Below are 19,580 nucleotides of genomic sequence, written 5' to 3' on the forward strand. Positions count from 1 at the left end.
TTCTAGTAACTTTATAACAGGGGCAAAAGTATACATGTTCTAGTAACTTTATAACAGGGGCAAAAGTATACATGTTCTAGTAACTTTATAACGGGGGCAAAAGTATACATGTTCTAGTAACTTTATAACGGGGGCAAAAGTATACATGTTCTAGTAACTTTATAACAGGGGCAAAAGTATACATGTTCTAGTAACTTTATAACAGGGGCAAAAGTATACATGTTCTAGTAACTTTATAACCGAGGCAAAAGTATACATGTTCTAGTAACTTTATAACCGAGGCAAAAGTATACATGTTCTAGTAACTTTATAACGGGGGCAAAAGTATACATGTTCTAGTAACTTTATAACAGGGGCAAAAGTATACATGTTCTAGTAACTTTATAACAGGGGCAAAAGTATACATGTTCTAGTAACTTTATAACAGGGGCAAAAGTATACATGTTCTAGTAACTTTATAACGGGGGCAAAAGTATACATGTTCTAGTAACTTTATAACGGGGGCAAAAGTATACATGTTCTAGTAACTTTATAACGGGGGCAAAAGTATACATGTTCTAGTAACTTTATAACGGGGGCAAAAGTATACATGTTCTAGTAACTTTATAACGGGGGCAAAAGTATACATGGTCTAGTAACTTTATAACGGGGGCAAAAGTATACATGTTCTAGTAACTTTATAACAGGGGCTAGCCGCCTTGTGATTGGCTCCTCCAAATAATGCAAATGGTAGTTTGGTTACTAATAAGCAAATGCAGTAATTGTTTTTTTATTGTATTCTGTAGCAACACAACAGAAATGTCTTGTAATTAGATGTGCACTGTCCCTTTGCACAGCTATTTGTTCTGTACTAGGGAGAATACAAATGTTGTGCATTCTAGGTGAATATACCAACCATGCCCTTATTCTTTGTTAGCATTGTTACTGGTTGTCAATCACTGCTTTATGGTGTTGCAAGAGACTATTTAAAGAGACAGTAAACACCAAATACATTTTTAAAAGCATAGTATTGAGGTTATTCCCGCCGAAATCTTTCAGTACTGACGTGTTTGCACATGTGCAGCAACGCTTTCAGATTTGTACAGTGTAACCTAAATTCCACACATGATTAGAAAGAATTGCATGAAATTTAATTAGTGTCCCGTGATCCCTAAAGAGGCCTAGAAACAAAATCTGTAATTTAAAGGGACACTGAACCCAAATTTTTTTTCTTTCGTGATTCAGATAGAGCATGCAATTTTAAGCAACTTTCTAATTTACACGTATCAATTTTTCTTCGTTCTCTTGCTTTCTTTATTTGAAAAAGATAGCATCTAAGCTATTTTTTTTGGTTCAGAGCCATGGAAAGCACTTGTTTATTGGTGGGTGAATTTATCCACCAATTGACGAGAACAACCCAGTTTGTTCACCGACAATGGGCCGGCATCTAAACTTAAATTCTTGCATTTCAAATAAAGATACCAAGAGAATGAAGACATTTTGATAATCGGAGTGAATTATAAAGTTGATTAAAATTGCATGCTCTATCTGAATCACAAAAGAAACCATTTTGGTTTCAGTGTCCCTTTAAGTTTTCAAAATGTTGCAAATTGCCTAAAGCTGCAATTTGATTTAGCAGGTTACAGATTTTTCTTTTTGGGCTCTCTGCAGGGCATGAGACAACCACAAGTTTGCACAAAAGCAACAGATTTAATAGCCATACATGCCAGTAACAAGATGTGATTTTTCTTTAAGCGCTCATCAACTAAATCCAGATTGGGTTGCCTTGAATACTTCTCGAGGATATGAAAGTCTCCAACACAAACTGTTTATGCGCGCCACAGGTATGTATATTAATCGTAGCGGTCATACAGTGAGTGGAATCTATTTCTTTTCCAGGATCAAATCTGTTTAAAGTCAGTGGGAATTTACTGGTTTGCTGGTACATTATATACCCCAGGCCTGGACTGAGCAAAAGGCCTATACAGGGCATTGCCTTAGCCCCATTCAGTCGCCAGCGTTATTATTTGTACATGATGTGTAGCCAATCCTGCGCTGCTTCTCACTGCCTTGCAGTTTGTCCTGCTCCTCTCCGGTGCCTGTTATTTTGTGTAACTGACTATATAGGCTGATGAGCAATAAGTAGATATTCCTTACGGAAATGTGAGCTTCAATAGCTTTTGTTATATTTCACTTTATAAGATGCAGTGACATAAGGGTATTACAAACTTTACATTTTTTTTTTTGTAAATCAAATTTAGTACATTATACTTGTCAGTTTAGGGATATGGTTAAATAACTCTGGCCTATTTTTTGTCCCAGTATGTCCTTGACGCAATTATGCTTAAAGTGATGGTAATTCCTATAATCGGATCCTGAATCGAAACAATATTTTAGTTGGTCTTTAATTTATCCATTCTAATTAAGACGCGCTATAACTTACTTTTTAATATAGCAATGAAATTCTGATGCCCCGCGCTTGAGCCGCCCACTTCAAAAGTAATTTATTTTGGGAGCAAACAATTTGAGCTGTTCTCCAGTTGGCGCTCTAGCTACAAAAAATATTGTCTAAGTGCCATACGGCTACAGCGCCAATTGGTGAACAGTTTTTATTTATTTTTTTAAAGTTGGCGTCTGGAGCGCGTTTTATAATTTATATATGGCTACATTAAAAAGTAAGTTATAGTGAATCTTCATTAGAATGAATGCATTAAAATCCATTTAAAATATTGTTTCCATTCTGGATCTGATTATACGAATTGGAAACTTTACCATCACTTTAAAGGGACATGAAACTGATTTTTATTTTTTTCCTTTTCATGTTTTAGAGCATAAAATAAAAATAAAATGTACTTCTATTATTTGCTTCATTCACTTGGTATCCTTTGTTGAACGAGTAGCAATGCACACTGGTTGCTAGTTGAACCTATTAAGTGAGCCAATGACAAGGCACCTGTATGAAATCACCAATCAGCATTCAGCTCCCAGTAGTGCATTGCTGCTCCTGAGCCTACCTAGGTATGCTTTACAGCCAAGAATACCAAGACAACAAAGCAAATTAGATCACAGATGTAAATTGGAAAGTTGTTTAAAATCACATACTCATACTATTGTTTTTAAAATCATAAAACAAGTTTGTTTGTTTTTTTAGGCAAACCACTATTCTCTCACTTTGATGTTTCATATTAACTGGGCATTAAAGGACCATTAAACTTGTCATAAAATGTTATCATTATTCATTTTGCTGCCTTTTGCTGTAAAATACATCTAAAAATTGTGCTTGTTTTACTTTCTCCCAGGAAGGCTTGGGTTAATACTTTTAGGCAATTTATGTGAGCTTTTGTTTACCTCTCCCTCACTCCCTTAGTTCCCATGGTGTCAAATGCTTTTAAAGGGTGGATTATCAGTTTTGCATGAACATTCACGATAGGCAAATCATTCTTTGCAATAGTTACCAAGTTGAATCAGTGCTAAACCACCTTTAGGAAATACAAGAGTTCAGGCTGCTCATGTGCAAACAGAATTTGTGCTATATCTGAATACTAGTTTGTGATTGGTTGGCAACGGCAAAACCCCAGTTTGTGATTGGTTAGCAACGGCAAAACCCCAGTTTGTGATTGGTTAGCAACGGCAAAACCCCAGTTTGTGATTGGTTGGCAACGGCAAAACCCCAGTTTGTGATTGGTTAGCAACGGTGAAACCCCAGTTTGTGATTGGTTAGCAACGGTGAAACCCCAGTTTGTGATTGGTTAGCAACGGCGAAACCCCAGTTTGTGATTGGTTAGCAGGGGTTCTTTTGTTCTAGTGGACAGGGAAATCGGTGAAAAGAATAAACATAATACAATATACTCCTTTGTCAAAATAAAGCTGCAGTTTTCATTGCAAAATGATTTTATAAACCTGAAGGTTCCATTATCATGTAGTTTACAATTTGTGTTTTACGTCCCTTTTAAGCATTTATTATTCATGAAAGGTTTAGTAACGCAAAGTGCACTTTCACTATTTATTTTGCCTGACTTCCTGTAATTTGAATTTTTTTCCCTACTATCTCCAGAGAGGCTGGAGATTATTCAGTGGAATTCAGAATCCTATGCTATGTGCTGCACAGTGATTGCTTGATTTGCAGGAGATCATTCATGCACAGGTCTATTTGGCCACAACAAAAAATAAAAAATAAACATACTCCAGGTTTTTCAATGGTTTGTCCCTGTACTGCAAAACACAATTCTCTTAACAAAATGTCAGATTGAAATGATTTTAAAACAATTTTGTAATCTTTCAGCATGTATTTTTGCATTACAGAAGATGTATTTGACTAAATGCTTCATTTGTTCGCTCATTATACAAGTTTGTATTGGGAATATGAACTGTATCTTGTAAAAAATAATGCTCTGGTTACCAGTTTGTTTTTAACATTGCATTGTTTATTTTTGTAATATAAAGAGAATTACGTTTTTCAAACTGTGTAGGGAATATTATAAATAGTAATATCTCTTTTTGTTCTTCTTCCAGTATTAGTTGCAGACCTGCTAGTTTATATTCCTGCTGCTGTCCTGTATTGTTTCAGTGTGCAAGAAATATCCAACAGAAACAGAGTAAGTATTAACCAGAGACTCCTCATAAACAGATGGGGCCAGCAGTATATAGGGATATAGTATATAGAGGAGGGGATTCCGATGCAGTGAACACTGAATGCTTCTAAGTATCCTCGTTTATTAACTGTAGAAGTTCAGCGTGCAGAAGAGGCCTGGTGCGATATGATTGTCCGGATGTAGTAAGGCTCTGAATCTCTAATTACTGGCAGTGCTCCCTGTACTGTAGATATAAGTGCAGTAAATGCACATTACTAATATGTTAGAGCATGTAATTATTGCTTGCATTAAAGGGACACTAAACCCACATGTTTTCTTTCATGATTCAGATAACGCAGCAATTTTAAGCAACTTTCTAATTTACTCCTATTATCAATTTTTCTTTGTTCTCTTGCTATCTTTATTTTAAAAGCAGGAATGTAAATCGTCTTAGCAGCCAGACCATTTTAGGTTCAGCACCATGGATAGTGCTTGCTTATTGGAGGCTTACATTTACCCATCAATAAGCAAGCATAACCCAGGTTCTCAACAAAAAATGGTCCGACTCCAATGCACCACATTCCTGCTTTTTAAATAAAGGATAGCAAGAGAACGAAGAAAAATTGATAATAATAGGAGTAAATTAGAAAGTTGCTTATAATTGCATGCTCTATCTGAATCATTAAAGAAAATATTTGCGTTTAGTGTCCCTTTAACTATGTGTTTAACATTGGCATTAAATACATAGTGAAAGTCAGATCGATTGCAGCAGTGCACTACTGGGAGCTAGCTGAGCCAATGACTAGACATCTGTGTGTAGTCACCAATCACCAGTTATCTTCCAGTAGTGCATTGCTCCTGGATATGTGCATATGTGTTTTTTTTTTTAACAAAGGATACGAAGAGTACAAAGTACATTTGATAACAGAAGTGAGGTTAAAAGTGTTAAAATAACATGCTCTATCTCACTGGTTTTTAAACCTGTCCTCAGGCCTCCCCAACAGGCCAGGTTTTCAGGATTACCTTGTGTGAGAGCAGGTAAAATAACCATGGTTACTAATCAGCTGATTATGTCACCTGTGCTCTAATTCAGATATCCTCAAAATCTGTCCTGTTAAGGAGGCCTGGGGACAGGTGTGAAAACCAGTGCTCTATCTGGATCATGAAAGTTTATTTTTTACTTTCCTATCCCTTCAAGATATATTAAGTTTTAGAACTATTTTTAATTTGTTTTGATGTGCAGTGGTCTGTTGCCAAGATAGTGACGGCCTTTATTATGCAGCAAGTAGAAACTTAGCATATGCTGATGATGCCTATTAGCGCTCTACAAATAACCGATAATAATAATATAAAGACCAAAACAACTGGTCACATATGATTGCTTCAGCCCCTGCTATGCTTTAAACCTGCCTAGAAATGAGGAAACCTGTGTTTAAAACGGACATTGTCCATTTGCACATCCTTACCCAGAATCCCCTTTTCCAGTGGAAACACTGATAGCTGAGGGTGTATGTGGAAAAATGTGCAGACCAAGGGCGTAACGAAAGTGGTCTTAATTGAGACTGGGCCCTTACCTCTATGGGGCCCATCTACCCCTTTAAAACAGGGTTCACAGTTTAAGGAACGTATATGGATAAGCCTTTACATGGTGGCAGGGTTTCCAAGGCAACCACCACAGAGTTGCTGTACAGAGAAACCGCCTCCATATTTGTATTGGGAAAACTGCACAACTGAATATCCAAAGGTAAAAGAATAACGGATAGGCACAGAGAATCGGCTCAGCTGCTGCTTATTGCAAATAGCCAGAAAGACCCTTCACAGCCTTTGCCCTGGGACCTGATGAAGTCTAGTTACGCCCCTGGTGCAGATGCTATAAAATGATCTGCTGTGAATTCCTATAAATGCTACTGAATTCTATGAGTGGTGCCAGTCTGGTCAAAAATAAACATTAGTTAGAAATTATTTGGAAACCATATTTTGTTTGTAATTAAAATTCATTTAATTTTGTATTTTTCTTCTTGTTTACAGGTATCATGTTTGTTGAGTATTTTGCTTTATCCAGGACTTATTCTTATTGATTATGGACATTTCCAGTATCCTTTTACAATGACAGAGGGCTGTGGTGCAAGAAATTATAGAAAATAGTGTGAACATGCAATCCCAGGAGTCGAAAGTACTTAAAATCCGCCTTTATTTAGTGTGCATTAAAAGACGGCAAAATAGCGTTTCAAACACAAAAAGCTCCACAATGTTCAACACGGAGAGATGCCGGTAGTGTCACAGGTCAGCTAAGAAATTATAGCAATTAGAATATTTATTTAATCTTAAAAAATTGAGATGACATTTTTTCATCTTTATACTCAAGTGAGGTATCTGATTATATTTATGATCCCTGATGCTACCGTTCGGCTAGTCATATGCTCGAAAGTAAACGTCAAACTAGATCCATGTAGTCCTTATTATGTCAACTGTATGTCTAAGTGAAATGTCAGATACATGGTCCTGCAGCCCCGATTATTTCATCTTTATATTTTATTAGTTATCATCTGCAATCGGTTGGCTAAGGGAAACTTCTTTAATCACTCACAAGTCCTTAAATAACATAATGATGTGTAAGGCAGAAAACTAAACTTGAATTAAAACATAACCTTCATTGTGTACTATAAAAAATGGTTGTGTGAATTAAAACCACAAGAGGGGCTAACGAATGTTACTCACAAGTAACACAGAATTAATTTATACCCAAGTAAATCTGCAATAGGATAAATCTGGTTGACAGTTAATTTTCTATGTATTAAATATTGATCAATGTCATTAGATAATCTAGATTGCACAACCATATATGTCACTAGAAAATGTAAACTAGTAACTATAATAGAATATTAGTTATATTATTTTTATATATATTTAGCTTAAAGTGAATGTAAATTTTGATGCTAAAGTGCCTGGTTTTTAAAAATTTGATTAAAAACAGGGGCACTTTAATTTATCAAAATTTACATTTCACTACTGTTGTGAGAAAAAACTTACCTTTTAATCTTCACAGCAGCTCCAGCTTCCTCCGGTTGTTGCAAGTCATTTCTGATGTCAGAAATGATGGATAGGTCATCCTCCAATCACGGCTTCTCCCCCGGGGGGAATCAGTGTCTGATTCAACGCTGTGATCGGAGGAAGCCGGATTCCTAATTTTAGACCCAGGAAGAGGATTTGCAATGGGTGGAGGAAGCTGGAGCTGCTGTCAAGATTAAAGGGTAAGGTTTTTTTTCACAACAGGAGTGAAATGTAAATTTTGATGAATTAAAGTGCCCCTGTTTTTAATCGAATTTTTAAAAACCGGGCACTTTAGCATCAAAATTTACATTCACTTTAATATTGGGTTAAATTTAGCTGGGTGGTCAGTAAAATCATCCGGGTGGTGTGCCCTTTAAAAAAGTTCTGGGGAGAACACTATGCACCCGCAGCCCCTATTATATTAACTTTATGCTCAAATGAGACTCAAATCAGATTAGATGCACACCCCTGAAGCCCCTATTGTGTCAACCGTATGCTTCATATTACACAAATGAGCCCTGCGTCCTCTTTTCTAAAAGTAACATGATTTGTGTCAGCTAAATGTCAAAGGGAAATCCTCGCTCGGCTGCTTGGCACCTGCAGCCAATCAGATGTGTGTATGTGTAGCTATGTATAATAATGTAAAATGTATACAATGAACAAGTGAAGAATAATTATATTAGAACAATATTGGTCAATTCCAAAAGAAAACATGAAGGGACATAAAACGTATTTGTATAGTACGTATCAGCAAAGCATCATTGTAAAAGATCTGAATACGAAATATGTTTTATACTCATTTAAACTGTTACAGAAATTTGACATGGTTTTGCAGCTAAGGAATGTGCCCCTTTAAAAAGCCTCATCTGAATATTTATCATATATTTACTGCTGTCACTTATTAGGGATAGCTATAAATGAGCTGCTTCACTTTTCATGCACTCACTGTAGCATGTTGCAGGGTGTGAAAGTTGTAGATATTGTATCTAACACTCCAACCTCTGTAGGGTTAGAAAAAAACATAATTTTTAGCGTTAAATTAGAGGAGCAATGGATCAAATAAATAATTACATATATTAGAAGCTTTTAGAAAAGTTTATTAACTTACGGCCAGATTACGAGTTTTGCGTTATGAGCGGCTCAGTAATAACTTGTAAGTTATTTCCACCGCTTACCTTTAATAGCACTGCTATTACAGGTTTGCAAAAACCTGGCGTTATCGGCCAATATGGCAGTGTTGAGCTCCATACCGCACACAAATACCAGAGCTGGATTTGCGTGCTCGTGCACGATTTCCCCATAGACATCAATGGGGAGAGACGGCAAAAAAAAAGCCTAACACCTGCAATAAAAAAGTGTAAAGATGCCCCATTGATTCCTATGGGGAAAGAAATTTATGTTTACACCTAACACCCTAACATAAACCCTGAGTCTAAACACCCCTAATCTGCCGCCCCCGACATCGCCGACACCTACATTACACTTATTAACCCCTTATCTGCCGCCCCAACATCGCTGACACCTACATTATACTTATTAACCCTTAATCTGCCACCCCCAACGTCGCCGCCACCACCACCTACATAAATTTATTAACCCTAATCTGCCGCCCCCAACGTCGCCGCCGCCACTATACTAAAGTTATTAAACCCTAAACCTCTGGCCTCCCACATCACTAACACTAAATAAATATATTAACCCCTAAACCTAAGTCTAAGTCTAACCCTAACACCCCTAACTTTAATATAATTAAAATAAATCTAAATAAAAATTACTATCATTAACTAAATAATTCCTATTTAAAACTAAATACTTGCCTATAAAATAAACCCTAAGCTAGCTACAATATAACTAATAGGACATTGTATCTAGCTAAGGGTTTATTTTTATTTCACAGCTAAGTTTGTATTTATTTTAACTAGGTAGACTAGTTAGTAAATAGTTATTAACTATTTAATAACTATCTAGTTAAAATAAATACAAATTTACCTGTAAAATAAAACCTAACCTGCCTCACACTAACTTAGATTCGTTTTATTGTCATTGTACAATGTAAGAAAACAGAGACAACGAAATTATAATTGAAAATCTAACCAATCCCATGACAGATAGCACTATAATGATAAGACTAATAGATAACAAAAATTCAAGTGACTTGTGCAAAAAAATTCTATACCGCAAACAATGAATACAATGCGAGTGTAATAAAGTGCAAGTGCGAAAAAAATCGGTTCCATACAAAGGAGTATATATATGTGTAAAAAAATACAATATAAAAAATGGTCATCTTGCACACCTAACATTACACTACAATTAACTAAATTACAAAATAAAATAAACACTAAATTACACAAAATAAAAAAGAAATTATCAAATATTTAAACTAATTACACCTAATCGCCCTATCAAAATAAAAAAGCCCCCCAAAATAAAAAAAACCCTAGCCTAAACTAAACTGCCAATAGCCCTTAAAATGGCCTTTTGCGGGGCATTTCCCCAAAGAAATTGGCTCTTTTACCTGTAAAAAAAAAAAAATGCAAACAACCCCCCCAAATGAAATCCTATCTAAACAAACCTAAGCTCCCCATTGCCCTGAAAAGTGCATTTGGTTGGACATTGCCCTTAAAAGGGCATTTAGCTCTTTTTCTTTGCCCAAACCCCTAATCTAAAAATAAAACTCACCCAAATTAACCCTTAAAAATACCTAACACTAATCCCCGAAGATCCACTTACAGTTTTTGAAGACCGGACATCCATCCTCATCAAGCCGGGAGAAGTCTTCATCCAAGCTGGCAGAAGTCCCCAACGAAGCCGGGAGAAGTCTTCATCCAAGCGGCAAGAAGTTGTTCTCGAGGCGGGCAGAAGTCTTACAAGAGCTAAATGCCCTTGTAAGGTGCAATTCCCATCCAAATGCCCTTTTCAGGGCAATGGGGATCTTAGGTTTATTTAGATAGGATTTTATTTGGGAGGTTTGGTTGTGTGGGTGGTGGGTTTTACTGTTGGGGGGTTGTTTGTATTTTTTTTACAGGTATAAGAGCTGATTTCTTTGGGGCAATGCCACGCAAAATGCCCTTTTTAAGGGCTATTGGCAGTTTAGTTTAGGCTAGGGGTTTTTTATTATTTTGGGTGGGCTTTTATATTTTGATAGGGCTATTAGATTAGGTGTAATTAGTTTAAATATTTGATAATTTCTTTTTTATTTTGTGTAATTTAGTGTTTATTTTTTTGTAATTTAATTAATTGTATTTAATTCATGTAATTTATTTAATTGTAGTGTAATGTTAGGTTTTAGTGTAAGACAGGTTAGGTTTTATTTTAGAGGTAAATTTGTATTTTAACTAGGTAGCTAGTAAATAGTTAATAACTATTTACTAACTAGTCTACATAGTTAAAATAAATACAAACTTACCTGTGAAATAAAAATAAACCCTAAGATAACTACAATGTAACTATTAGTTATATTGTAGCTAGCTTAGGGTTTATTTTACAGGTAAGTATTTAGTCTTAAATAGGAATAATTTAGTTATTAATAGGTTTTATTTAGATATATTTTAATTATATTAAAGTTAGGGGTGTTAGGATTAGACTTAGGTTTAGGGGTTTATATATTTATTTAGTGTTAGTGATGTGGGAGGCCAGAGGTTTAGGGGTTAATAACTTTAGTATAGTGGTGGCGACGTTGGGGGCAGCAAATTAGGGGTTAATAAGTGTAGTTAGGTGGTGGCGATTTTGGGGCAGCAGATTAGGGGTTAATAATAGTAATATAGGTTGCGGCAATGTTAGGGACAGCAGATTAGGGGTTAATAATATTTAACTAGTGTTTACGATGCGGGAGTGCAGCGGTTTAGGGGTTAATATGTTTGTTATAGTGGCGGCATTGTCTGGAGCGTGGAAGGCCTCGGTTTAGAGGTTAATAGGTAGTTTATGGGTGTTAGTGTACTTTTTAACACTTCAGTTATGAGTTTTATGGTACAGCTTTGTAGCATAAAACTCATAACTACTGACTTTAGATAGCGGTACGAATCTTGACGGTATAGGGTGTACCGCTCACTTTTTGGCCTCCCAGGCAAACTCGTAATACCGGCGCTATGGAAGTCCCATTGATAAAGGACTTTTTAAAAAGAAGTTACTTTGCGTGACGGCCAAAAAAGTGTGCGGTACAGCTGAACCTACAAGACTCGTAATAGCAGCGGTAGTGAAAAAGCAGCGTTATGAGGTTTTTTCACTCATAACGCAAAACTCGTAATCTAGCCGAAAGTTATCTATAAAAATTCTGATATAAAAATGTCTTGATAAATGTCTCTTGGAGTATACGTTAGTAAAGTACATTACAAATTTATTTATTTTTGACTACATATAATGAAACATTTTATGGAGAATTACAATTTGAGTTTAGAGTCCCTTTATAGGGGCAGTTTACCCAAATATTTTCTCCCCTTGAATTTGTTCCCAATGAGCCATTTTTCCTGCTGGAGTGTTTTTAAATTGTTAAAAAGTAGCTTGTTTACCCTTATTTCAGCATTTGAAATAGCTGATTTAGCCTGTGGTATCCCCACCTATACTGAAAGTTTCTGTACTTAAAGGGACAGTCAACACCAGATTTTTTGTTGTTTTAAAAGATAGATAATCCCTTTATTACCCATTCCCCAGTTATGCATAACCAACACAGTTGTATTAATATACTTTTTACCTCTGTGATTACCTTGTATCTAAGCATCTTCTGACAGGCCCCTGATCACATGACATTTTATTTATTGTCTATTGACTTGAATTTTAGCCAATTGGTACAGTGTCTGCCACAATCCACGGGCGCGATCACAATGTTATCTATATGGTTTACATGAACTAGCTTTCCCCTGTTGTGAAAAGCAAATAAAAAAGCATGTGATAAGAGGCGGCCGTTAAAGGCTTAGAAATTATCATATGAGCCTTCCTCGGGTTTAGCTTTCAACTAAGAATACCAAGAGAACAAAGCAAAATTGGTGATAAAAGTAAATTGGAAAGTTGTTTAAAATTACATTCTCTATTTGAAACGAAAGTTTTTTTGGACTTGACTGTCCCTTTAAAGAGACATAAAACAAGTTGGGATAGAGACAAAATAACATAATATGTACTTTAATTTCTTTACCTGCAAATTTATAGTGCAGTGCCTCGCCATTAACCCTTTCTTTTTAGTTTCTGAATTGTAAAGCTCTAACTCCCCCCACACAATTCCTTTTATGGCTGTATCTATGTTTATTGTTCTCTTGGTAAAATGCAAAAGTGAATAGGGATTATCTGCTGGTACTGCCTAGAAGCTGTGAACTCAGCTGAAATACAATGCCTGTGTCTAAACACTGATAAGAGGAGTGGAGTTAGCTGCTATAGGCAGTTTAGCTATGTAATTTATTTTGCTTATTTTTGAAAATACTTGCCAGCAATTTAAACATTATTTTTTTTTTTATGCAAACTATTTTAAATTAATTAGCCCTTTTAGGATATGCACAGATCTCAACCTGTTTTATGGCACTTTAAGTCCAGGTTATGTAAACACAGCCAGCAGAAGAAATTACGCTCCCGGTGAGTGTACACGAGATAACTAATAAAATGGTAATTTCACATTGTTCTTTCTAAGTATTGAGCTTTGGTTTACAAACATATATAAGATAAGGAAACAAGTGTGTGCACACAAAGTGATAACATAATGAGATCTGATTTTACTCAGCCCATTGTAATAGGCTGTGGTTTCAAAGCACAAAACCAGCTATTTCACATACACAAATAAACCTGAAAATGCAATTTTTCATACATTTTATACTCTGTAGCTGGTAAAAAGAAGTCATTGGAAATAAATTAAGGGAAAACTATTTTACAGTGTACTGTCTGTTTAAGTGTATAAGACAGAGACCGGCCTACACATATTCTATGTATTATTATCAGTGTACTGTCTGTTTAAGTGTATAAGACAGAGACCGGCCTAAACATATTCTATGTATTATTATCAGTGTACTGTCTGTTTAAGTGTATAAGACAGAGACCGGCCTAAACATATTCTATGTATTATTATCAGTGTACTGTCTGTTTAAGTGTATAAGACAGAGACCGGCCTAAACATATTCTATGTATTATTATCAGTGTACTGTCCGTTTAATTGTATAAGACAGAGACCGGCCTACACATATTCTATGTATTATTATCAGTGTACTGTCTGTTTAAGTGTATCAGACAGAGACCGGCCTAAACATATTCTATGTATTATTATTAGTGTACTGTCCGTTTAATTGTATAAGACAGAGACCGGCCTACACATATTCTATGTATTATTATCAGTGTACTGTCTGTTTAAGTCTATAAGACAGAGACCGGCCTACACATATTCTATGTATTATTATCAGTGTACTGTCTGTTTAAGTGTATAAGACAGAGACCTGCCTACACATATTATATGTATTATTATCAGTGTACTGTCTGTTTAAGTCTATAAGACAGAGACCGGCCTACACATATTCTATGTATTATTATCAGTGTACTGTCTGTTTAAGTGTATAAGACAGAGACCGGCCTACACATATTCTATGTATTATTATCAGTGTACTGTCTGTTTAAGTGTATAAGACAGAGACCGGCCTACACATATTCTATGTATTATTATCAGTGTACTGTCTGTTTAAGTCTATAAGACAGAGACCGGCCTACACATATTCTATGTATTATTATCAGTGTACTGTCTGTTTAAGTCTATAAGACAGAGACCGGCCTACACATATTCTATGTATTATTATCAGTGTACTGTCTGTTTAAGTGTATAAGACAGAGACCGGCCTACACATATTCTATGTATTATTATCAGTGTACTGTCTGTTTAAGTCTATAAGACAGAGACCGGCCTACACATATTCTATGTATTATTATCAGTGTACTGTCTGTTTAAGTGTATAAGACAGAGACCGGCCTACACATATTCTATGTATTATTATCAGTGTACTGTCTGTTTAAGTGTATAAGACAGAGACCTGCCTACACATATTCTATGTATTATTATCAGTGTACTGTCTGTTTAAGTGTATAAGACAGAGACCGGCCTACACATATTCTATGTATTATTATCAGTGTACTGTCTGTTTAAGTGTATAAGACAGAGACCGGCCTACACATATTGTATGTATTATTATCAGTGTACTGTCTGTTTAAGTGTATAAGACAGAGACCGGCCTACACATATTCTATGTATTATTATCAGTGTACTGTCTGTTTAAGTGTATCAGACAGAGACCGGCCTACACTTATTCTATGTATTATTATCAGTGTACTGTCCGTTTAAGTGTATAAGACAGAGACCGGCCTAAACATATTCTATGTATTATTATCAGTGTACTGTCCGTTTAGGCCGGTCTCTGTCTTATACAATTAAACGGACAGTACACTGATAATAATACATAGAATATGTGTAGGCAGGTCTGTCTTATACACTTAAACGGACAGTACACTGATAATAATACATAGAATATGTTTAGGCCGGTCTCTGTCTTATACACTTAAACAGACAGTACACTGATAATAATACATATAATATGTGTAGGCCGGTCTCTGTCTTATACACTTAAACAGACAGTACACTGATAATAATACATAGAATATGTGTAGGCCGGTCTCTGTCTTATACACTTAAACGGACAGTACACTGATAATAATACATAGAATATGTGTAGGTCGGTCTCTGTCTTATACACTTAAACAGACAGTACACTGATAATAATACATATAATATGTGTAGGCAGGTCTCTGTCTTATACACTTAAACAGACAGTACACTGATAATAATACATATAATATGTGTAGGCAGGTCTCTGTCTTATACACTTAAACAGACAGTACACTGATAATAATACATAGAATATGTGTAGGTCGGTCTCTGTCTTATACACTTAAACAGACAGTACACTGATAATAATACATAGAATATGTGTAGGTCGGTCTCTGTCTTATACACTTAGACAGTACACTGATAATAATACATAGAATATGTGTAGGCCGGTCTCTGTCTTATACACTTAAACAGACAGTACACTGATAATAATACATAGAATATGTGTAGGCCGGTCTCTGTCTTATACACTTAGACAGTACACTGATAATAATACATAGAATATGTGTAGGCCGGTCTCTGTCTTATACACTTAAACAGACAGTACACTGATAATAATACATAGAATATGTGTAGGCCGGTCTCTGTCTGATACACTTAAACAGACAGTACACTGATAATAATACATAGAATATGTGTAGGCCGGTCTCTGTCTTATACACTTAAACAGACAGTACACTGATAATAATACATAGAATATGTGTAGGCCGGTCTCTGTCTTATACACTTAAACGGACAGTACACTGATAATAATACATAGAATATGTTTAGGCCGGTCTCTGTCTTATTCTATGTATTATTATCAGTGTACTGTCCGTTTAAGTGTATAAGACAGAGACCGGCCTACACATATTCTATGTATTATTATCAGTGTACTGTCTGTTTAAGTGTATAAGACAGAGACCGGCCTACACATATTCTATGTATTATTATCAGTGTACTGTCTGTTTAAGTGTATAAGACAGAGACCGGCCTACACATATTCTATGTATTATTATTAGTGTACTGTCCGTTTAATTGTATAAGACAGAGACCGGCCTACACATATTCTATTTATTATTATCAGTGTACTGTCTGTTTAAGTGTATAAGACAGAGACCGGCCTACACATATTCTATGTATTATTATCAGTGTACTGTCCGTTTAAGTGTATAAGACAGAGACCGGCCTAAACATATTCTATGTATTATTATCAGTGTACTGTCTGTTTAAGTGTATAAGACAGAGACCGGCCTACACATATTCTATGTATTATCAGTGTACTGTCTGTTTAAGTGTATAAGACAGAGACCGGCCTACACATATTCTATGTATTATTATCAGTGTACTGTCTGTTTAAGTGTATAAGACAGAGACCGGCCTACACATATTCTATGTATTATTATCAGTGTACTGTCTGTTTAAGTCTATAAGACAGAGACCGGCCTACACATATTCTATGTATTATTATCAGTGTACTGTCTAAGTGTATAAGACAGAGACCGGCCTACACATATTCTATGTATTATTATCAGTGTACTGTCCATTTAAGTGTATCAGACAGAGACCGGCCTACACATATTCTATGTATTATTATCAGTGTACTGTCTAAGTGTATAAGACAGAGACCGGCCTACACATATTCTATTTATTATTATCAGTGAACTGTCTGTTTAAGTGTATAAGACAGAGACCGGCCTACACATATTCTATGTATTATTATCAGTGTACTGTCTAAGTGTATAAGACAGAGACCGGCCTACACATATTCTATGTATTATTATCAGTGTACTGTCCATTTAAGTGTATCAGACAGAGACCGGCCTACACATATTCTATGTATTATTATCAGTGTACTGTCCATTTAAGTGTATCAGACAGAGACCGGCCTAAACATATTCTATGTATTATTATCAGTGTACTGTCTGTTTAAGTGTATCAGACAGAGACCGGCCTAAACATATTCTATGTATTATTATCAGTGTACTGTCCATTTAAGTGTATCAGACAGAGACCGGCCTACACATATTCTATGTATTATTATCAGTGTACTGTCCATTTAAGTGTATCAGACAGAGACCGGCCTACACATATTCTATGTATTATCAGTGTACTGTCTGTTTAAGTGTATAAGACAGAGACCGGCCTACACATATTCTATGTATTATCATCAGTGTACCTAACAAGCTAATCAGAAAACTGAAGGCATATGTGCTAGTCGTCTTCATGTATTCTCCTTAACACAAACACACATACAACTCTGTAAGTCTGGGTTTTGCCGTGTGGGGCGTTCTCGCACTTTCATACGACCATGATTTGCTTGGATCAATGGCATTTTGTTTTGCCCTAAACTACAAACAGATGGAGCTTTACCACTCTTTACCGTTCTTCTGTTATCTTCTGGGAAAGTGCTTCAAAAGAGGCATCGCTGGTAGAGGGTAAGAGAGTTACTGAAGTGTTTATTATTATTATTATCATTATTAATTTATTTCCAAAAGTGCCGCAATCTTCTGCAGCACTGGTACATCCTAGGTCACTGACTCATGGTAAAAAAGTGCAGTTACATAACGGACTAAACAGAACAAATGTATAGAAGTGTGCTGCTCCCAACAGTTTACAGTCTACATGGTAATCGTTTTTATCTGTAATTCCGCATGTGTGTGTACAGAAACTGAACACATCTAAGATCTAAATGCTCTGCAAGCTCAACCCAGCTATTTCATATACAAAAATAAACCAAAATAACCAATTTCTCATACATTTTATGCTCTGCAGCTGGTATCAGAAGCCATTGGAAACACATTGAGGGAAAAACAATTTGACAGTACACTGTCCCTTTAACCAGAGACAAGTTGTTAGTCTGTACAATATCCCTCAGCAAGGAGTACTTGTCACTTCCTTATCAGTGATCGTTGGCAATAATGTGTTTTCTTAAAAAGTAAAGCTTTGTTTTTTTGTGTTTGCAGAAGGTGTTGGGAGTTGATTAGGTTTTGATCTTTTGTAAATTGTAGGATATTCCCATCTCTGTTCGCATTAAAGGGACGTTAAACAGTAAAGAATGACAACAAAAGGGCAGTAACCTTACTTGTGTCGTGTAGATTAAGTATTGCAGCACATTCACATTTTTGTTTGAAATAATACATTAACAAACGTAGTAACAGACACACATAGGTACAAGCATTGTAACCTCAGTACCTAAGTACGTACTTTAGTGGCAACATTTTTTTATTATTAAAATATAACAGCCATGAATTTGCAGTACAGAATCTATATAATCCCTTTTTAATGTGCCTTTTAAGTGATAATGTCAGATTGTATTTTAAGATCACAGACAGTTTAGTGTATAAGCACTCGATATGTAAGAATGTTAAGACCATTGAGTCACAATATTCCTATAAATAAACAAATTCAATAAGTAGTAACCTAGATACATTGGCAGAAGAGATGAGAAATACTGAATAAGAAGTGGGCACGTCAAGCAGTCTGTGATTGGCTAATTACTTATACAAGCTACTTAAAGGGAAAGGAAAGTCAAAAATAAACTTGCATGATTCAGACACTTTTTTATATTCACTTCTATTTTCAAATGTGCTTCATTCTCTTTATATCCCTTGGGAGCTGCTGATTGGTGCCTGCACACATTTGTCTCTTGTGATTGGCTAACTAGATGTGTTCTGCTAGCTGCCAGTAGTGCAATGTTGTTCATTCAGCAAAGGATAACAAGAAAATGAAGCAAAGTTGATAATAGAAGTAAATTTAATTTTTTTAAAAATTGTATGTTCCATCCGAATCATGAAAGAAAATGTACTTGTTTCCTGTCCCTTTAAAGGGATATTAAACCGTCTGCTTCATTATTGTAATAAAAAAGCACTAAGCAGTGGCTTATACTTCATAGAAACCATCACAATATATATTATTCATCATTTGAAATAGATTTTACCTTTTCTTTTTATACACTACATTTGTGCAGAGTCCATTCCTTCCTGTCACAGCCGACAAGGAGGCTGTGACTCTGCAGGAAGGCTTATCTAGCCTCATGTCATAAAACTTCTGGAGTGACATGAACTGATTTACCATTCTGTAGATAAACTAGATAACAGGGAGTCAGATTTGCCGATGCTCAGATCAGTCAGAATGTAACCTAAGTTGCCAAGACGTCAGCTTTCTTATCACACTGGGGACAGGGCAACACTAAGAATTTCTAAAGTGCTCGTTTTGCAAAAAAACAAGTTAGTTGTTTGCTGCTTTTTTACACAATCTGTTTCTTTTTATGTTTAACATATTTGTTTTTATTTAGGGAGCACTGTTTAATATCCCTTTAATAAAATGTAATAGTTAATTTGATTTATGTATTAATTTGATTTATTTTATATTTT

The 19,580-nt window shown here is 35.6% G+C and overlaps 1 protein-coding gene across 1 annotated transcript in view; it reads left to right on the forward strand.

The window, feature by feature from the left end:
* ALG6 (ALG6 alpha-1,3-glucosyltransferase) overlaps window positions 1-19,580 on the forward strand; it is a 134,988-nt gene that overhangs the window by 18,930 nt on the left and 96,478 nt on the right. The window contains exons 4-7 of the mRNA XM_053693668.1: window positions 1,735-1,823; window positions 4,492-4,574; window positions 6,579-6,643; window positions 17,457-17,642. Coding sequence (XP_053549643.1) covers window positions 1,735-1,823; window positions 4,492-4,574; window positions 6,579-6,643; window positions 17,457-17,642 — 423 coding nt within the window. The remainder of the gene's footprint in view (window positions 1-1,734; window positions 1,824-4,491; window positions 4,575-6,578; window positions 6,644-17,456; window positions 17,643-19,580) is intronic.

The sequence above is a fragment of the Bombina bombina genome, chromosome 10, assembly GCF_027579735.1.
Source record: "Bombina bombina isolate aBomBom1 chromosome 10, aBomBom1.pri, whole genome shotgun sequence".
Taxonomy (NCBI): domain Eukaryota; kingdom Metazoa; phylum Chordata; class Amphibia; order Anura; family Bombinatoridae; genus Bombina; species Bombina bombina.